General features: G+C 36.2%; 3 protein-coding genes across 5 annotated transcripts in view; 1 reads left to right on the plus strand and 2 right to left on the minus strand.

Annotated features, from left to right (window-relative positions):
- The window catches only part of LOC105232950 (uncharacterized), a 249,592-nt gene that overhangs the window by 28,292 nt on the left and 202,843 nt on the right, over positions 1-18,457 (minus strand). The window lies entirely within an intron of this gene.
- The window catches only part of LOC125778329 (uncharacterized), a 153,919-nt gene that overhangs the window by 6,846 nt on the left and 128,616 nt on the right, over positions 1-18,457 (minus strand). The gene's annotated exons all lie outside the window — the stretch shown is intronic.
- LOC125778330 (uncharacterized) lies at positions 9,369-10,405 on the plus strand. 2 transcript variants are annotated; one of them, XM_049455349.1, is made up of 2 exons: positions 9,369-9,471; positions 9,540-10,405. In XM_049455349.1, the coding sequence occupies exons 1-2, from the start codon at positions 9,423-9,425 to the stop codon at positions 10,388-10,390; spliced, it is 900 nt and encodes a 299-aa protein (XP_049311306.1). In that variant the 5' UTR covers positions 9,369-9,422; the 3' UTR covers positions 10,391-10,405. The 2 variants fall into 2 exon arrangements, with proteins under 2 accessions (XP_049311306.1, XP_049311307.1); XM_049455350.1 differs by having other exon boundaries at positions 9,543-10,405.

Genomic DNA, 18,457 nt, shown 5'->3' on the forward strand with positions numbered 1-18,457 from the left:
CCATTGAGAGGAAAAGTTTTAAATCTTCTGAAAGTTGTTGACCTTTATTTGAGCTTTATTTGTTTGCTCTCCCCTTGAATTTTTGAAAGGAGAAGGTGAACGCGGTAACTTCCAAATATACTTGTAACGGGTGATTTTTTTGAGGTTAGGATTTTCATGCATTAGTATTTGACAGATCACGTGGGATTTCAGACATGGTGTCAAAGAGAAAGATGCTCAGTATGCTTTGACATTTCATCATGAATAGACTTACTAACGAGCAACGCTTGCAAATCATTGAATTTTATTACCAAAATCAGTGTTCGGTTCGAAATGTGTTTCGCGCTTTAATTTTGTTCAGCGATGAGGCTCATTTCTGGTTGAATGGCTACGTAAATAAGCAAAATTGCCGCATTTGGGTGAAGAGCAACCAGAAGCCGTTCAAGAACTGCCCATGCATCCCGAAAAATGCACTGTTTTGTGTGGTTTGTACGCTGGTTGAATCATTGGACCGTATTTTTTCAAAGATGCTGTTGGACGCAACGTTACGGTGAATGGCGATCGCTATCGTTCGATGCTAACAAACTTTTTGTTGCCAAAAATGGAAGAACTGAACTTGGTTGACATGTGGTTTCAACAAGATGGCGCTACATGCCACACAGCTCGCGATTCTATGGCCATTTTGAGGGAAAACTTGGACAACAATTCATCTCAAGAAATGGACCCGTAAGTTGGCACAAGATCATGCGATTTAACGCCTTTAGACTATTTTTTTGTGGGGCTACGTCAAGTCTAAAGTCTACAGAAATAAGCCAGCAACTATTCCAGCTTTGGAAGACAACATTTCCGAAGAAATTCGGGCTATTCCGGCCGAAATGCTCGAAAAAGTTGCCCAAAATTGGACTTTCCGAATGGACCACCTAAGACGCAGCCGCGGTCAACATTTAAATGAAATATCTTCAAAAAGTAAATGTCATGAACCAATCTAACGTTTCAAATAAAGAACCGATGAGATTTTGCAAATTTTATGCGTTTTTTTTTTAAAAAAAAGTTATCAAGCTCTTAAAAAATCACCCTTTATATTACCTCATTAATTTTAATTAGAAAAGAATGCAGAGGCATATATGATAGTACAGTGTGAAAGTAATGCAGCGTTCCAAATGCAAATACTGTAAGTTAACGTTGGAACCTTTAAAAATCTTTTAGATGCACTTGTTGGCGTGATAAGTCAATTGAGAAGTTCCCAGCCTACCATAGTAAAACACATTTTTTTGATAAACTTCTATTTTTTTGCTCAAAATAGTAATTGTTAGACACATGAAATCAAAACGGTAAATAACATTCAACTCAACCTTGCCTATCAGCACTCCCAAGAGAACGTATAAATTGCTATGGCGGATATCCGGCTCTACTGACTCTCCCCCTCGACTACTTAAAAATGCTCATACTTGTGTGTATGTATGTATCAGAGTAACCGTAAAAATGTGCTAATTTTTTAGTGAATTCCAAACGACGTGTGCCTCTGCTTCCTTCACACAATGCTATAAAAAAGTGCGAGAGTATTTATTTGAAATGAAAAAGCGGCAAAATCATGGATTTAGCCAAGTGGGAAATACTCACTAAAACGCGTCATGGAAGCACACACATTTGTTGTTATTCTTAATTCAGTATTGCAACAAGGTTATCCGCCCAATGGAGTTATTTGACCTCCGGCGTTTAAAAGCCATATTAAAAATTCAGTGAAAGGCAAATTAAATATTCAACAATATTCAGCTTTCATATATTAAGAGAAGCGTGCAAATACAGCCTGAAAAAGGGGATATCAGAGTAAAAAATAGTTAATATTTAAGTTAAGTGAAACACATTTAACCTTGTCCACCTGGTATCGCTCTCTTGCCAAGTAAGTGGACACAGTGCTCCAGTATCGAGTATGAATTATAAAATTTGACAGAGAAATATTTTCGTGAAATAATTTCAGGTCCAAATATTTCTTTTGCAAAATTTTTCTGTAAGTAAAAAATTCTAGGGCTTTTTTTAACTGAACCATTTTTGGCTGAACCATTTTCTTTCCCTTTCTTGTTGATCGAGAACTGAAGGGTTTCATTGGGTAGGTTTTCATTATCGGTACCAACAAATCGTCAAAGACGTCTAATTTAGTTAGTTTGCACGTGAAAGAAAATGATTATAGAATCCGGAGTATTTTTCAGTCAGTAAAGCTTAGATATCATTCCTCAGCAAGAAAAAGCTAAGTTGCTTGGTCGAGCCAAAATATTACACTAGCATGTTTGACAAATGAAATTTTTACAACAAGAAACATACCCATATAGATATTAGGATTTTCTACTTTATAACATACACGAACGCCCCAGTGACACTGAGCCGCCTACAGTTTCGCTTCCGTTTTTCGCCACAAAAAGTTTGTACGTGAAATATTACATTGAAAGAATGCTGATGCCAAAAAATAAATTAACAATTGTGGCTAGAAGCTGTGCGAGAGATAACCGCAACAAATCGTAATTTCAACTTGAGCAACTTCGGTTTCAGCCGCATTTGTTTCGCGGAGGCAAGGAACACTCAAAACAAAACATTTCTGCCAAGTTTACGTACTCCGTTGGGGGTATTTCGTATGTCTTTGTACGTCAGTTCCGGCAATGGTGGCACCAAAGCGTAAGTCCCACACAGGGAGAGGTTTCCAAAGTTGCATTCGAAAATTAACGAACTTGCAGCCAATACTTGCAGCTACGAACAAATTATATTAGCGGCTCTCTCCATCACTTAAGGTCTTTTAGATGCCATTGGCTTGCGAATATATACTCCATAACTCGCATTTTCGGTTGGCCACCAAACACCAACATTTGCATTTGTGGAAGTGAAGCGTCCACAAATCCAACATGCCAGCAGAATTTTCAGCCAAAGTCTATAAATATGTGCATTCGTGAGTGTGTATCATCAAAACTTTTAGGAACCGCAGAGCAGCCAAGAGCTTTCAAGGAGCCACTTCAACACCAACTCTTGGAAAGGCAATGTCCTTGATATTATCGCAGAATTCGCTGGGATTATTAAGGCGGTGTTTCTTAGAATGTAAGACTGTAATGTAACTGTAGATCCATTCGGTTTGCTGTTGCAACTTAACCGCTTTTGCTGGATCAGTTCAGATGTTTGATGATATTCATAAACACTTTTTTTGTTGATCTTTGCTACGATGAATCGAATAGTTCAGCCATTGGTGTCTTCTCTTTACGCTCAAGAACTTTTGAATAAATTATTATAATAAAGAATTTGTCTGCGTCGTTTCATACTGGCATAAGGTTAAATATGCGGAGACATACGTTTATGCGATAGCCATTCAATGTCTCTCCTAAGCCTCTCTTACTTTAAAGATGATAAGGTTACTTATTCTACTTTAGCAAATTCTCTAATAAATTTTGTGATAATAAAATATATAGTATATAAAATATTATTTTGAGGTGTGATCTAATAGAGCAAAGAACCTAACGTGGATGAACCCTGTCCGCATAGATTCCGCCGTAAGAGTGAAGAGCGAGCGAAGTTGTATGATCGAATAGAGAGTTAAAATAATTTTTCGATAATATAATATTCAGTTGAATCAGATAGATATAAGTTAGCTTAATAATTTGGTAAAACTCTCATGTTTGCACTTTGTACTTTTCTCTCCGAATTGGCATTAGGCCAGAAAATATTTTTTTAAGATACCAAATCCTACGTAATATCTGTTCATATTGATGACACAGTAATAACGGTAATTACATTGACAACAATTGGTAATGTAAAAAAGATTGGACTACAGCAAGGGAAGCAAAGCATTTGGCAAATGAGTAAATTGATGATTGCAGCGAGCAAATTAAAAAGCCATTAAATTAATTCCACCAAATTACATCGATGGAATTGCTTGCGGCGTGTAAAACTCGTTTGTGGGTCCATTATTGGGTATTGTTTGTACTTTATTTGCATTTGTCACGCTTGCTATTGGAGTTTAGTTGAGAGCTTTTCATTTGAATTTTATTGATCGGACTCTTAATTTTTGCAGGCGAGCAATTTAATTTTCTGTTAATTAAATGAGTCTATTAATGCTTATATACTTTCCATTTAGTTGTATGAAAGCTCTCCTGAAAGTCAACCATGAGCAAGTGCTCAGCCTCCAAATTCTTTATGTTCTGTGAAGTGAACAATTGAATGAATGTGTAAAGGAAAATATAATAATGAAATTAAAAAAAAAAATAAATAAATTAATATCCTTTCTAGAAAGTTTTTCTTCCTAAACTGCCAACAATAGCAACAATATCAAACAGCAATAAAATCACCTAACGAAACGTACAACAATCAAAAGAATGCCACTCATGCGTACGCGTACGTGTGCAGCGAAGAATAATCGAAAAAGAAAAAACTGGTTGGAAACTAAAATTGTGAAAAAATGTTCACTGTACTCAAAAGCTCATATGGATATGTAAAGGCAAACCAAGAGAGACTATGTACGAAGTGTGGAAAAGACGGAAGAAGGTAATAACAACGGGAAGTTCATTTAGTGCGACCGACGAAAGTCAGCACGTGAGTGACATGCGGAAAAGTGAGTAAGTGAAAAATAAGTACAATTAATGTGCGTGTACATATGTGTGGCGTGGGCGAATACAATGCATCTCGGGGATATTTGTGTAAGAAAGTCAAGGTTTGCAAAACTGAACAAAAAACAACCGGGAGGCAGAAAGGTTGTAAATTGTTGCAGACATGAAAATTGCGCCAAAAGTTGATGGCGGTGATCTGCTAGCATGAGAGAGGGAGGGAGATGTGCTGAGTACAATTGCCTCTATTTGAAGAGGCTCTGATAGCGATCATTTATTCAGCTGCAATGAGAAAGTTTTCATTAACTATATTTTTTTGGATTATTCTGCAACTATTTTGCACACGTTCTTTCCGAGTCCATACAAATATTTATTCGACTTTTATAAAAAAGAAATGAATTAAAAAGAAATCACAATTATGTGTGTGTAAGGCTAAATTGATAAAACGGATTATAAAAAATTAGTTTCTGCGAGCACATTCTCACATATTTTGCTTTGCTCTGAATAAGAGGATTAAAGCGACAACGTTGTTTTGCCTCAAATACTAGATGCAAGAATTTATAGCCACATAAGTAGATTCTAGGAGGGGAATGGAGTGTTTCCAAGTGAAAGAGCGAACAATGAGCATAATTAATATCGATGTTGGCTTAAAGTCTTCATTGATATATTAATTTCGATGCGTTCTGTATTCCACCCTCACACCCCACACATGTGCTGTCAGAAGTAATCGAAAAACATTTGGCGCAACCGCCAAATTATATGCAGAATGCAAAGCGTAAGAATTGCTGAGTGAACTGATTGAAGAATGCTAGGTTTTGGGGCCCGTGGCCACCAATTGCGCTTTCAAAGAAATGCACATTGTATACTCGGCAGCGGGTGTGACGTAATCACTAATGAAATATTAGGAATGCAGCGCTAAGAGGAAAGCATGTAGAGTGGAAAAGGGTAAAAACTGTGTTAATGTTGCAACATAGTATGAGCAAAGAAATATTAAATTTCAAAATATAACACAAACAATCGCTCTGTTCCTCCAGTGAGAGAATTGGGCAATCTGTGACAAATATGTTTCTATTATCGACAACATCAAAACTGGGTTTCAAATTTCCACAAAAAGGCATTTTTGGCAAAGAAAGTTAAAATAGAGACTCGTCTATATGGTTGAACAAATAACAACCGTTAGAACAATAGTCCAAAAACAAATTAAGCATTTTATGTGTGTTTCGACAAAGGCGGCGACAACGGGAAATTTCACAAAGGTTTTGAGCCCATTTCGTAGTTTTCGAACAAAGGTGCGACTTTCAGAAAGCTCTATATACTTATATGCATACACACAAAAATTTATAGAGATGTTGATAATGTCTTATTGTCACATGTGCCACATTTCTTATAGCATGTGCGCAATTTACACGCTATAATTCCTAAATAAATGATCGGAGATTGTGAAAATAAGAAAGGAAAGAAATATGAGAATTGTGTTTTTGTTGTCTTATATGCAAAGAAATGAATTTTATGAATTATAAACACACTTACATCAATCATTCACTAGCACAGTTACAAGTATAGGTAAGTGACAAGCCGTTAATGTCACTCATACGCACCGTTACACTCCTCCTTCCTAAAAAGTGCTCATATTAAAGTGCCGCATATTAAAAAGTGCTCTTGAATTTCAATGAAGTAATTGCACTTCCATGAGGAGATTACATAAGAAGACGCGCTGTTGAAGGATGCTGAAGGGCTGACTGTGGAAGGAGGACTGTGATTTAAAACAACACAAATCGTATTTCTAAGCGTCTTTTGAGAGTGTGAGTGTATTAAATCCAACTTCATCATCAAATTTCGCTAAAAGCCGCTTAGTCGTCTAAGTGAAGTGCAGATTTGTTGTTAGGGCGTAATTGGAATCGCTTAGATTTTTCTCCTTTTGCTTCGGCGATTTCTCTTTTATCCACTTTTTGATTTAACACTTTCCTTTATTGCTTTGGATTTGAATTGTCACTCTTCGTTCTATCCACTCACCAACGGGGTAGGGAATAGGTATACAATTTCTGCGCCTCCTTATTTTCTGCTCTTTTGTTTATAAATTCTCTGTGCTTTGCGTTCATTATCTGTTCTTGGCTGTCAGTTAAGGTTAGTTGTCAGGCTTTTGACATTTTTTTGCTTTCCTCTTCCAATAATAAAGATTTGGATTTGGAGGGGGCTATCATATTTTCTTAGCTATTTACTTACATTCGTTCTCTTGGTTTAGTTTTCCTTTATTCGCCTTCTTTCCTATTACTTATATTTTCACTGGAGTAAAAAAAGTTTATAGCTTCTGGAATTAGTCATGAACCACACTGTGAAACCAGCAACATTTCATAATCGTTGTACCGGTTTTTAAAGAATGAATAATTTTTGTAACTCACTTTCTTTGGGATTATGGATTTGCAAGTATACATATATGGCCAAAATGTTTTATGTTTTATCATAGAAAATCGACTGCATCGCAATAGCTACACTCCGACGGCAGATATTTAACCGAAAAACAAACAAAAAAATTAAGATTTTGGGAATGAGTTTTGCTACCCAAAGGAGAGGAAATTAAATAGGAGCACAAAAAAATCAAATGGCGTCATAAGAAAGTAATAAAAAGAAAGTGAAATATCAGATATAAATAGAATTTTGGAATTCAATGTTGTCTCAAATTCTTTCTTATTTCTCTCAAAAGTTCTCTCAATGTTTTTATTTGCTGACTCAGCGTCCATAATAGATGTACACATTACTTCCTGGACAGATGAATTGCCGACGCTGAAGATTAATGTGTCTCTAATCAAACTATCTGACGCTCGGACATGTTCAGATTTGAATACAAATCGTATCACCAAACGCTCGCACTATACCGGCGACCAATCGAATCTATCCCCTTCACTTTGGTAGAATTTGTTCATTGTGTTGTTTTTTATTGATACATAAATGTTCGCTATTTATTTCTTGTTTTCGGCCTTTACTTATTTTCGTTTAATTCGGTTTAGCTTTGTATGTCGAGTGTGAATGTGTTTCTCGATATGCTTGTATTCCTTTTAATGTAATGTGTGATCATGTTTATTGCACTTGCTTACCAATTTGAGTCTAAAGTCTGTTGTGAACAATTGCTTTTTCTCATACTGCAAATAGAGAGAGCACATATAAAGTATCTTCTATTATTGAGTGTAAGCATTTTTCGATCCAATTTGCAAATATACGTTAACATTTTTTCTTATGTTTTGTGTTATTAGAAAAATAAGTATCGAAATTTTTTTGAAGACAATTCTTATGTCTTACATAAAGAATAGTAAAATGAAGGAAGTAACTAGATAAGTCCGACGGCCATGAAAGCACTTCATTGAATGCTCCGGATCAATTGAAATTATTTGCACAAGCCTGGAGATAAAAGATAAGCTAAGATATGTGGGTACCACACGAGTTATAGTAAAGGGTGATTTTTTAAGAGCTTGATAACTTTTTTTAAAAAAAAACGCATAAAATTTGCAAAATCTCATCGGTTCTTTATTTGAAACGTTAGATTGGTTCATGACATTTACTTTTTGAAGATAATTTCATTTAAATGTTGACCGCGGCTGCGTCTTAGGTGGTCCATTCGGAAAGTCCAATTTTGGGCAACTTTTTCGAGCATTTCGGCCGGAATAGCCCGAATTTCTTCGGAAATGTTGTCTTCCAAAGCTGGAATAGTTGCTGGCTTATTTCTGTAGACTTTAGACTTGACGTAGCCCACAAAAAATAGTCTAAAGGCGTTAAATCGCATGATCTTGGTGGCCAACTTACGGGTCCATTTCTTGAGATGAATTGTTGTCCGAAGTTTTCCCTCAAAATGGCCATAGAATCGCGAGCTGTGTGGCATGTAGCGCCATCTTGTTGAAACCACATGTCAACCAAGTTCAGTTCTTCCATTTTTGGCAACAAAAGTTTGTTAGCATCGAACGATAGCGATCGCCATTCACCGTAACGTTGCGTCCAACAGCATCTTTGAAAAAATACGGTCCAATGATTCCACCAGCGTACAAACCACACCAAACAGTGCATTTTTCGGGATGCATGGGCAGTTCTTGAACGGCTTCTGGTTGCTCTTCACCCCAAATGCGGCAATTTTGCTTATTTACGTAGCCATTCAACCAGAAATGAGCCTCATCGCTGAACAAAATTTGTCGATAAACACATTTCGAACCGAACACTGATTTTGGTAATAAAATTCAATGATTTGCAAGCGTTGCTCGTTAGTAAGTCTATTCATGATGAAATGTCAAAGCATACTGAGCATCTTTCTCTTTGACACCATGTCTGAAATCCCACGTGATCTGTCAAATACTAATGCATGAAAATCCTAACCTCAAAAAAATCACCCGTTACAAAAAATTCGAAGACCCCATATCCCTCTTCAATAGATTTGCATTAGATTGAATTGGGTCTCTTACAATAACGTCAAGGGAAAGTGTTGGGTGGGATTGACAGTGAGTCACCTACTCTGAGCAAGACGTGCAGAAGTGCAAACAATGAATAGAAGCGGCCAGCTTGTGTCAGTAGGTGACGAATTGTTTTCCGAAATGAAAGATGAAATAGATCTGATACACAAATATTTCGACAACCACTTAGAAGAACTACATTTTCTATTCCCACGACAGCCGTTTTTACGTTGTCGGAACAAGACCAGGATTTTATCCAGGCAAAGTCTGTTATTTCAGCAATCTAATTTTTTTGAATCGAAGTGGATTAAATTTTTAGGTTAGCAAACTATATTTCTAAGTTCTAAAGAATATTAGATACCGTCTGTTATATCCCATTATCCTTTATGTCAACAGCAGAACTTTTTTACGCACGTCAACAGCAACACACCCGGGTATGTACATACGTTTTGTATGGCAAATGGCACGCCGTTATAACTCGGCAGGTACACATTCAACTAATCGCTTGCGATTCAGATTTTTTTTACTAATAATTCAATAAATAATGATTCAGTAGTTGGTGACGAGGCTTTAGATGAATGTGTAGGTGATATTCGTGGTGATGACTCAGACTTAGAAGAGCCCACGTTACCAGAATATGACCCAGAGGACGACAGTGATTCTGATGAAGAACTTGAAGATGCACCAATTGAAGCTGGGGAATATTTTACTGCCAGAGATGGTAATGTTTGGTCTTCGATACAACCACAACCTGTAAGATTCCGTACGCACAACATTCTAAGAAGTGCACAATCTGTACCAGTACGGGCAACGCAAGGTTTGACCATTTCAGAAACGTTCAAACTGATAATGTCAGACGAAATATGCGACATAATTTTTCGTGAATCAAATCGAAAGGCAAGGCAATTCTTTTATGATGACAATGCAAAACATCCAACAAGAGAACCGAGATCATGGATTTCCATAACAGAAAGTGAATTTGATGCATATTTGGGCATACTTTTGCTAAGTGGCGTTACACATTCTGGTTACGTGCATACGAAAGATTTTTGGAATACTAAATCACATCCATTATATCGTGCTGCAATGAGTGTACGACGATTTTGGGAAATTAGCCGCTTCATTCGTTTTGATAATGGAAACACACGCCAGCAACGCAAACAAACTGACAAAGCAGCAGCAATATCGGACGTTTTTTTGATGCTAAACAGCTGTCTTCGTAGATATTACGTGGCAGAAGCCAACGTCACCGTAGTTGAACAATTGTATGCTAATCGTGGTGGAACTGGCTTCACGCAATACATACCATCAAAACCTGCCAAATGTGGGATAAAAGTGTGGTGGGTGTGCGACTCCATTTCGTCCTATCCATTGCAGGTACTATCAATATTGTTGAATGTATAAATAACTAAATTGAATTTAATTTTTCAATGCAGGGACAAATCTATACAGGAATAGCACCGTCTGGTGAACGTGAAAGAAACGTTGGTGAAAGAATAGTCAAAGATTTATATATCAACCTTTCTGATGAAAGTGGAAGAAATATTGTATGTGACAACTTTTTCACTAGCTACAACTTGGCAAAATCTTTGATGATAGACAATAATTTATCCATCGCCATCGAAGCCATGATAGGTAGGCCCATCCGAGTTGTGGATGATGGAGCACATGAAGCGGAGGAGCGTGATAGTACGGGACGCCTAAAAGTAAAGGAGAATTGCTACATCTGCTCCAAACGACGCCCTACTCGTAAAGCATGCACATTATGCAACAAACCAGTGTGCGCAGAGCATTCCAAAGACTTGCCGCAATGCGATAGATGTAATTGAATTTCAATAATTTTAAATTTTTTCGTAGTTTTTTTTAATATAATAAGTATTTTATAATTTATAATAATTTTTATGCCATAAGTATTTTTTTCACTCAAAATAAACTATATTTTTCAAATATTATCATATTTGCATGCGTTTTACTATACATATGGTATGGTATACCCAGGTATGTATGCTGTTGACGTAAGGGTGCAACTTTGTAAATGGGCTTTATCTACCAAACGGATGATCCAATCCTAACCAAAATTGAGACTATTGCGTAAAACAGTTTTCGCTAGGATATCGCGAAATTTCAAGTCGATCCGATTATCCAGTTCAGAGCTACAGCGTTTTGAAAACGCAAAACTTACCCAGCCGTTGACATAAGGGTTATACCATTGACTGGTATAAATTTAATTATGTCACATAATTGTTAAATTTTTTGGAACAAAGCTTGCTGATTATCTATTTAATTAATCTACAATGAATTAAATTACTTGCTGCTGAGTCAGTCTAAAAAAAATTGACGAGTCATGCAGTTTTTAATTACTTATGTCTATTTATTTAGATTACATAAACAACCGCCAACATTCTAAATGGATTTTTTGCCGCAGAATTATTCACATTCTTAATTTGATTTGAAAATAATGAATTTTCCTTTAAAGGTATTTAATATCTGTGTAAGCGGCTCTTGTTGTGTTGGTTTTGAGAATAAATTAAATATTTAATGGAACAATAAGAAATAAGGGAGGAAAGTAAACAATCACAGAGAAATAGAATAGTAATAAAAGCGGCATGAAAAATCGCATTTTTTTGTGGCAACGATTTGACGAGTGAGATTTCATTTGACAGCATTTAAGCAGAAGGTTGCATATTAAAATTAACAAAAAAAATAAACATTTGTGTAATTTTAAACTACAGAGAATACGTTCAAAAATCTGAACAACAAATCAAGTGTGTTGCCCCTAAATTAAAAACGATCAAAACGCTAAAGGGCACGAGATCACACATATATACTCACGTTTATACGGAAAAAAATCCGTTTTTCGGAATGTACAACATACAATATGGCAACCCTCGGACTTTGTGGCTAATTAGGGTTGCCACAATGGTTTTCGCAAATAACCGGAAAATTTCGTCCGAATTTGTTTGTGCGCTTTTTGATTTGCTCGCAACTGCGTTGGCTCCCGCTGTTGTTATTGCATAAGTCCGGCGAATAATTGCGGCACAAAAATCGTTAGCGTCGACAAAATTCGTCGCTGCAAAATGTTTGCAAATTGCCGCTAGTTGGCGTGCTGTAAATAAATAAACGCCAATAACAACAACATGCTCGTTTTCTTTGGTGTTGACAATGTTTTCACAAAACAGTAAAGCTGCGCATGCTTTGTGAATTCACACAGTTTCTGCTGCAGTTTGAGCCATTTAACGGAATCTGATTCGCAATTTTTTATAAATTTTCTCTTCACTAATTTGACATCTGTTTAATTCAATTTGTCGCTTTATTTTTCGTGTGCTGGCGGTGAAATTCGGTACAAATTTATAGTATTGCTGTTGTTGGTCTTTCAAAAGTGTCAAAATGAAAATTTAATTATTTTAATCATGTCACAGTCATAAATATGATTTCAATTGGAAATTAATTTGAATTCATAATTACGTAATTAATCACTGTTATGCGACAGATGGGTATGTGGTCGCACGTTCATATGTCTCTATGCGAAATAGAATGGGCTCCAGAGTGCTTCAAAAATCTTTCATCTCAATTTCATCCTGTAGCATTGACAAGGTCTTCTGTGAATGACTCAGAAATTGATAAATAACTTGCTTGCTTTCAGGGAGTTTTTTTCGTACGAAGCTGACTACTAATATGGTGCACAAAAGGTTCAAATAGAATTATTCAATCCATATTTAAGAAATAAATCCGCAAGAAAAGTCATCTCTTACCATAGAAATCTTACCCCCACTTAATGTGATTGCTACAGCACATCCTGTAAACTTCGTGCAGAAAAAGCCTATCCGATTCTTTGTGGGTCATGATTATAAATAAAAAATATATGTTATGCTTTTTAAATACTTCAATTTAATTTGTTTGTCTTTCAGCTTGACTGCGGATTTTAGTTTTGTGGTTTTCTTTTGGTTGCGCAGCTAATTATGTGTGGATGAAATTCGGTATGCCGCTTTCCAAAAATGATGGAATAACGTACGGGATTATAAAAGTGAGTTTGAAATCTTAGAAACTCTTCAAAAATAACAACACAAAATTAAAATAAAATAAATTTGGAAGCAAATAAAGTGTTTCGTAAAGTAACGTACACAATGTTGGAGATTTCAGTTGTGGTTTGAAGAGCACAAAGGTTGCAGAAACAACGGGACATCTGTGAATATGTGATGAGGATGAAAATGGGAAAGGTTAGAGTTGCACGTACATATACACATTTCAAATACATATGCACTAATAAGTTGATCAACCACCAACGGCGGAATGTTTTCCGATTTCATAAATGAGATGAACACGATGATAGCTAAGTCTAAGCGGAGATTGAAGGACTCATGTAAATTGAAAACTGGAAAGTATTTAATTAGGGTGCAGGTTATTTGGAATCTTGGCCAAACTTTTAGGTGCCTTGAAAGAATATCGAATTCTTATCGTTCCGGGTAGTTCAGTTTGGCCAAAATACCTTTCAATGTAAAGCAATCAGCGACAATTTGAGAACTCCTTTCTCATGATATCAACAATATTTAGATTCACATTTCCATACTGTTGTTGTTGTAGAATTAAACAAGTTTGTTGAAGCCGAATAAAGGTAATTTTGTAAATGAGTGAGTATCCTTTTGCACCGTAACTTCAGGAAATTACATTGCCAAGAGAAACCCCTTTAAGCCCGATCAGCCAATTTGTGAGTTAGCGTGTTCTAAATATAACAAATTTGTGCTTGACAGAAATAAAATCGGGTGAAAGCTGGTCCTAGACCACAAATAAATATTGAAGGTACTTCCCTCGATTTAATTCTTGCGAGTTTTAAAATGTGTGCTTTGAAATGTTCGGTCACACCCGAACTTAGCTCTTTCTTATTTATTCATATTGTTGTTGCCATAGCTTAAAATGCTGGAATTTGCATGACAAGTTCTTCAACACTTTTTCGTTTGTACTTCACCGTCGGCTTGCTCACATTTCATTACATTTCTTATGCGACTAAACTCATTAGGAATGCTTCATTGCATAAAACAAGAAACAAAGCGGCAGCAAAGCAGCGAATGGTAAATGATAAGAAAGAAGGAAAAATGCAATAAGTAGCTTTTAATTCTGTTTTGAGCGCCAGCCACCACAGCTCGAATGAGATTTTTATTTAGCACAGAAGTTACTGTTGGCAAAACTCAAAGCTGCGAGCGAACAAGTGCGAAATTTTCGCGCCAACTTTCATGCAATTTATTAGCCAAAGTGAAGTGAAAGGGAACAAAGCACACGCACTAGTTCACGCGATGAAGCAAAAATACGGTTATATGTCCTCTTACCGTGCCCGTATTACTTTTCGCTCATTTCTATGATAATTTGACGCATCTCGCTTCGTCTTCCAAATCTTTGTTTTTGTTAACGCTAAAACACTCCTTTATGAGAGCCGTGTTACCGCTTGAGATATTAAAATGTTTTCCTTTAGAGCGTCGCATTCACCACATGGTAAAAAACCACAACGCCACCATCAACAGCAACAGCAACTCAAATGATCGTTCAGATAGCAGTTTTAGCCGGTACAGCGGGGCGTATGCGTAACCTCCGAATGGGTTTTGTTTAAACAGTGAACTAAAAACTATTTCATATCTCCCACAGCAGTTCTCTCGCCTGTATTTGTGCCCGTCATATGTTTGCTTAATTGTTTATTCCTGCTTTTAAAAGCGGCGCGTGGGGTTGAAAATATAGCAATTTGCATCAATGACGACAAAAAGGTACGATGAACATCGTACCTAGCTTCCATATTTGTTAACACACACACAAATTCACATCTATATTCCCATATATAATGAATTCGCTTCGCCACTACGCGTGTGGGGTCATTTCCGTTACAGTGACCGTTGTGGTAGCGGAAGTACGAGTAGATGAAACACCACCGAGGATGCAGAGCTGCTTGCCGCTTGGCTGTGGCTTTGCTTTGCGGTTGCTTTATTTTGATTTTACAGCACTCATAGCTGTTGCCATCGCCATTGGCGTTACCGTCACTGTGGAACTTGTTATCGTTAGCACCGCGAAGTTGGACCAGTAACAAAAACAGAGGCTGTTAAAACGATAGCAGAGCGATGGTTTGCAGGCATTCATTTGATTTTACACGAAGTGGAACCTCTGTGGTTTTTGTGTTGGTTATTTTAGCAATTGCTTTTGCATATGCAGTTGTAGTTGGTACATACAACAGTGATAATAGTTAACATTTGAAAGGGCATAGTGTGTGTATTCAGTTTTCACAAACAGTTTTATGGTAAAATTGCTAAATATAACCAAATAATTGATTTAAAATGTACACTTTAGTCCCTTTTGGATACAAATTATTTACATATATTTAAATACAGTTCTCTAAACACATTAGAAAATAAGGGTTTTAATGCGAATGAAACCTCTTATGAATGGTTAATAGCATACAAATATATAAAGTTCCTTTCCCTTTACTCATGGTGAGGAAATGTCATCAAATATGATTTTTCTTTTCTCAAAGTAGGAATAAAGGATTCACACCTCAATCGAAGCAAATACAGCCACAATTCTTCTGTCTGTTGGGGTAATTTGTTTCTTATTTGTAAGCCCACATTTATGATGGTCCACTTATGTACCAAAATAACAGCGAACTTATCGGTCACCCATCATCAACGATATGAACCAGAGCCTAGTGTTTCATATACATCTGCGATTCTACCACTTCATAGCACTAAGTTCCTCATCGTGTAACCTTCAATCTCTGAACGCTGCCATCATATACATATATATGTATATTCATGGATGTGAGAGGCCCTTTCATAGAAATCGTTATAATACTCGTATCTTATAAAATTCACCATTCTCATAACTCACATTCTTATACCGTTACGCATACATATATGTACATGCACTTTTGGGGAATACATGACATTTGAACCGCTGATAGCTCAAGTTTTAATACTGTTTAAAAGTAGTTAAGCGAATTTTTCTGTGGGAAATTGTCATATTTTCGAAAAAAGGCTGACGATCATGGCGTATGAAGGCAAATCTAGACAAGTTTCAATTTTTCACTTCATTTCAGATCCTCATGTTTTTCGTTTGACATTAGCAGTCATTGAAACGGCTAATTTTCAATACATCACTTCGGATTATTTTTATTTTGAGTGAAATAAATGCGGCTTATAAGGCTTTCAGCAAAAAAAGATATATCATAATGGCAAGGGAAGCTAAAACTAGCAGTAAACTGCGGAAAGTGTAGAGATAAAAGAGGCAATTTCCGTGTGTCTGAATATTTATTCTTGAAAAGCCTTTCTTATACTTTTTGTCACATACACGCCGACAGTAGTCATATAAGTGGGAAACTTGGAGAAAGGAAAGGATATAGTTGGTAGGTAACACACTCACACCCTGAAAATCACGTAATTTACTGGAATATAAAATAACAAATGCACCCAAGGTTAGTCAGTTCAATTACCAATGAATGGGCTTCTGAATAGATTTGCTAAGCTTGTTTAGGATAACTGATAGAAAATGTTACTCATACGTCACGCTGGGCGCTTATGAGCACATTTGTTCCTATGTGAAGCACGTAGAAAATTGATACATGATACTGTGTTACAGTGGAATATATAAATAGTCTTGATTATATAACCCCTAAGTAAAAGTAAAACTACCCGATGACTCCTCAGTTCGGAATAGAAATAATAAAACTACTTTCGACACGAGGTCGAAAGGTGAACATTTACTCTTTTCCGATAAAATTTGTAGTGTTTGAAATGTATTGATTATATTGACGGCAGTTATGCAAGTTTGTCAACTTATTTGCCAGCATTTTTTGAAAAATTGAACAATGTTGTAGTAAGTATTTGTTCGCATATTCGGACTTAAATCTATTACCCAGTTTGTGAGTGCTGACCAGTCTGACCTCCGTCTTTCTATTTTTGAAGTATTCACTTAATATCAGTAATTAACTGTATATCAGAAGGTTAACACGACCACTCTTTATAATATTTGGTTTAAGTTTGTGGAGTTGGCTAATATTAAAAAGTTATTGTCTCTGTGTTTAAATAAATAAAATTTTAAAGTTTTTCAGATTATTCCATTGTAAATAGTGCAACATTCTGAAGCATTCTATTTCCTATTTTTTACAAAAATTCAATAGAAAATAACGGCGAATTTCCTTTCTTAGCCAAAATAAAAGCTTTTGCACTTGTTTAGCATAAAGTTCTTAATAATCTCATAAATATTTATGGAAGCGTCTTTTGAATAGAATTAACAATGTCATCACCACCGAAATACCTAAGGTAACTAAGACGCTGAGTTTTCAGTGGAAGAAATGAATCAAACCGATAAATACTTAAGACAAAGGAAACGAGACAACATACCAAGAGTGATTTCCAAAGCAAGGTTTAAATCACAATGGGAGAAGAAAACAGTGAGAAATACCATAAAATAAATGAAAATGTAGAAAATACAGCCGTAAAGAAATATAAAAATGTAGTTTTAGTTGCAGATATAATCTCTAATATTCCACAGGCGACGATAAACTACAATACAAAATGGCTAATTTGCTTAAAATTACTTCAATTTCTAAATTAGAAGAGAAAACACATGTTACATTTGTAAATGGTCGCAGGAAAAATGGGAAGCAATTTGTTTGTGTGTGTGTGTAGGTGATTAAGAAAACAAGGGCATGCGGTTTGCGGTGGTAGCGTGAATTAAAGGAATATGCGGAAAAATGGAAGAAAACCCACAAGTAAACCAAATGGTTGTGCGTGTGTGTGAGGACAGAAAGCGTTAATTTCCGGATTTAAATGATAAATGTTGTGAGGGTTTGCGTATATGTATAACTTCTGTGGTACTCGGGAGTAGTGGATTGTTCCTCCATTTGTTTCTAAATATGCTTGCAAATGAGCTATAGGTTGAAAACATGGTTTGAAAATTAAAGCGCCACGAAGCTTCGAAGTGGCCTTATCTTCAAATTATGTTGGCGATGACGTCACGTCAGCTACTCAACTCAAGTTGTAATTAAATGACTAACGCCAGTAAAAATGCTTAAGAGTATGTGGGTGTATGTATGTAAGTGCTCTGGTGGGACTACAAATGAAAGTACTCAGCGGAAAATAAATGCGACAAGCGTAGCATAACAATAGGCGTAGCTGCACTGTTGGGCTAATGAAAGCATTTACATTCACCTCTGTGACCATGCCTTACCTTGATGATTGTCTTTCCAACTGCTTCGCATTATTTAAATTTGTTGATCGTGCTTTATCGGCGTTATATATCTAGACTTTTTAACATTTCGCTGTTTATGACTTCAACTTAGTTATTCTGCTGAGTCAAAAAATAAAATAAATAATAGTTTGAAATTCGTGACATTCTCTTCATGCGCGCTTTTGTCTCGTGCTTGTCTTTGTTTGCTCATGTAATGATTGCAGTGTAGCATACCTGAGGACGTATTAAAATGTAATTTTAAAACTTTTG

Source organism: Bactrocera dorsalis, chromosome 4 (assembly GCF_023373825.1).
Source record: "Bactrocera dorsalis isolate Fly_Bdor chromosome 4, ASM2337382v1, whole genome shotgun sequence".
In the NCBI taxonomy this organism is placed as follows: domain Eukaryota; kingdom Metazoa; phylum Arthropoda; class Insecta; order Diptera; family Tephritidae; genus Bactrocera; species Bactrocera dorsalis.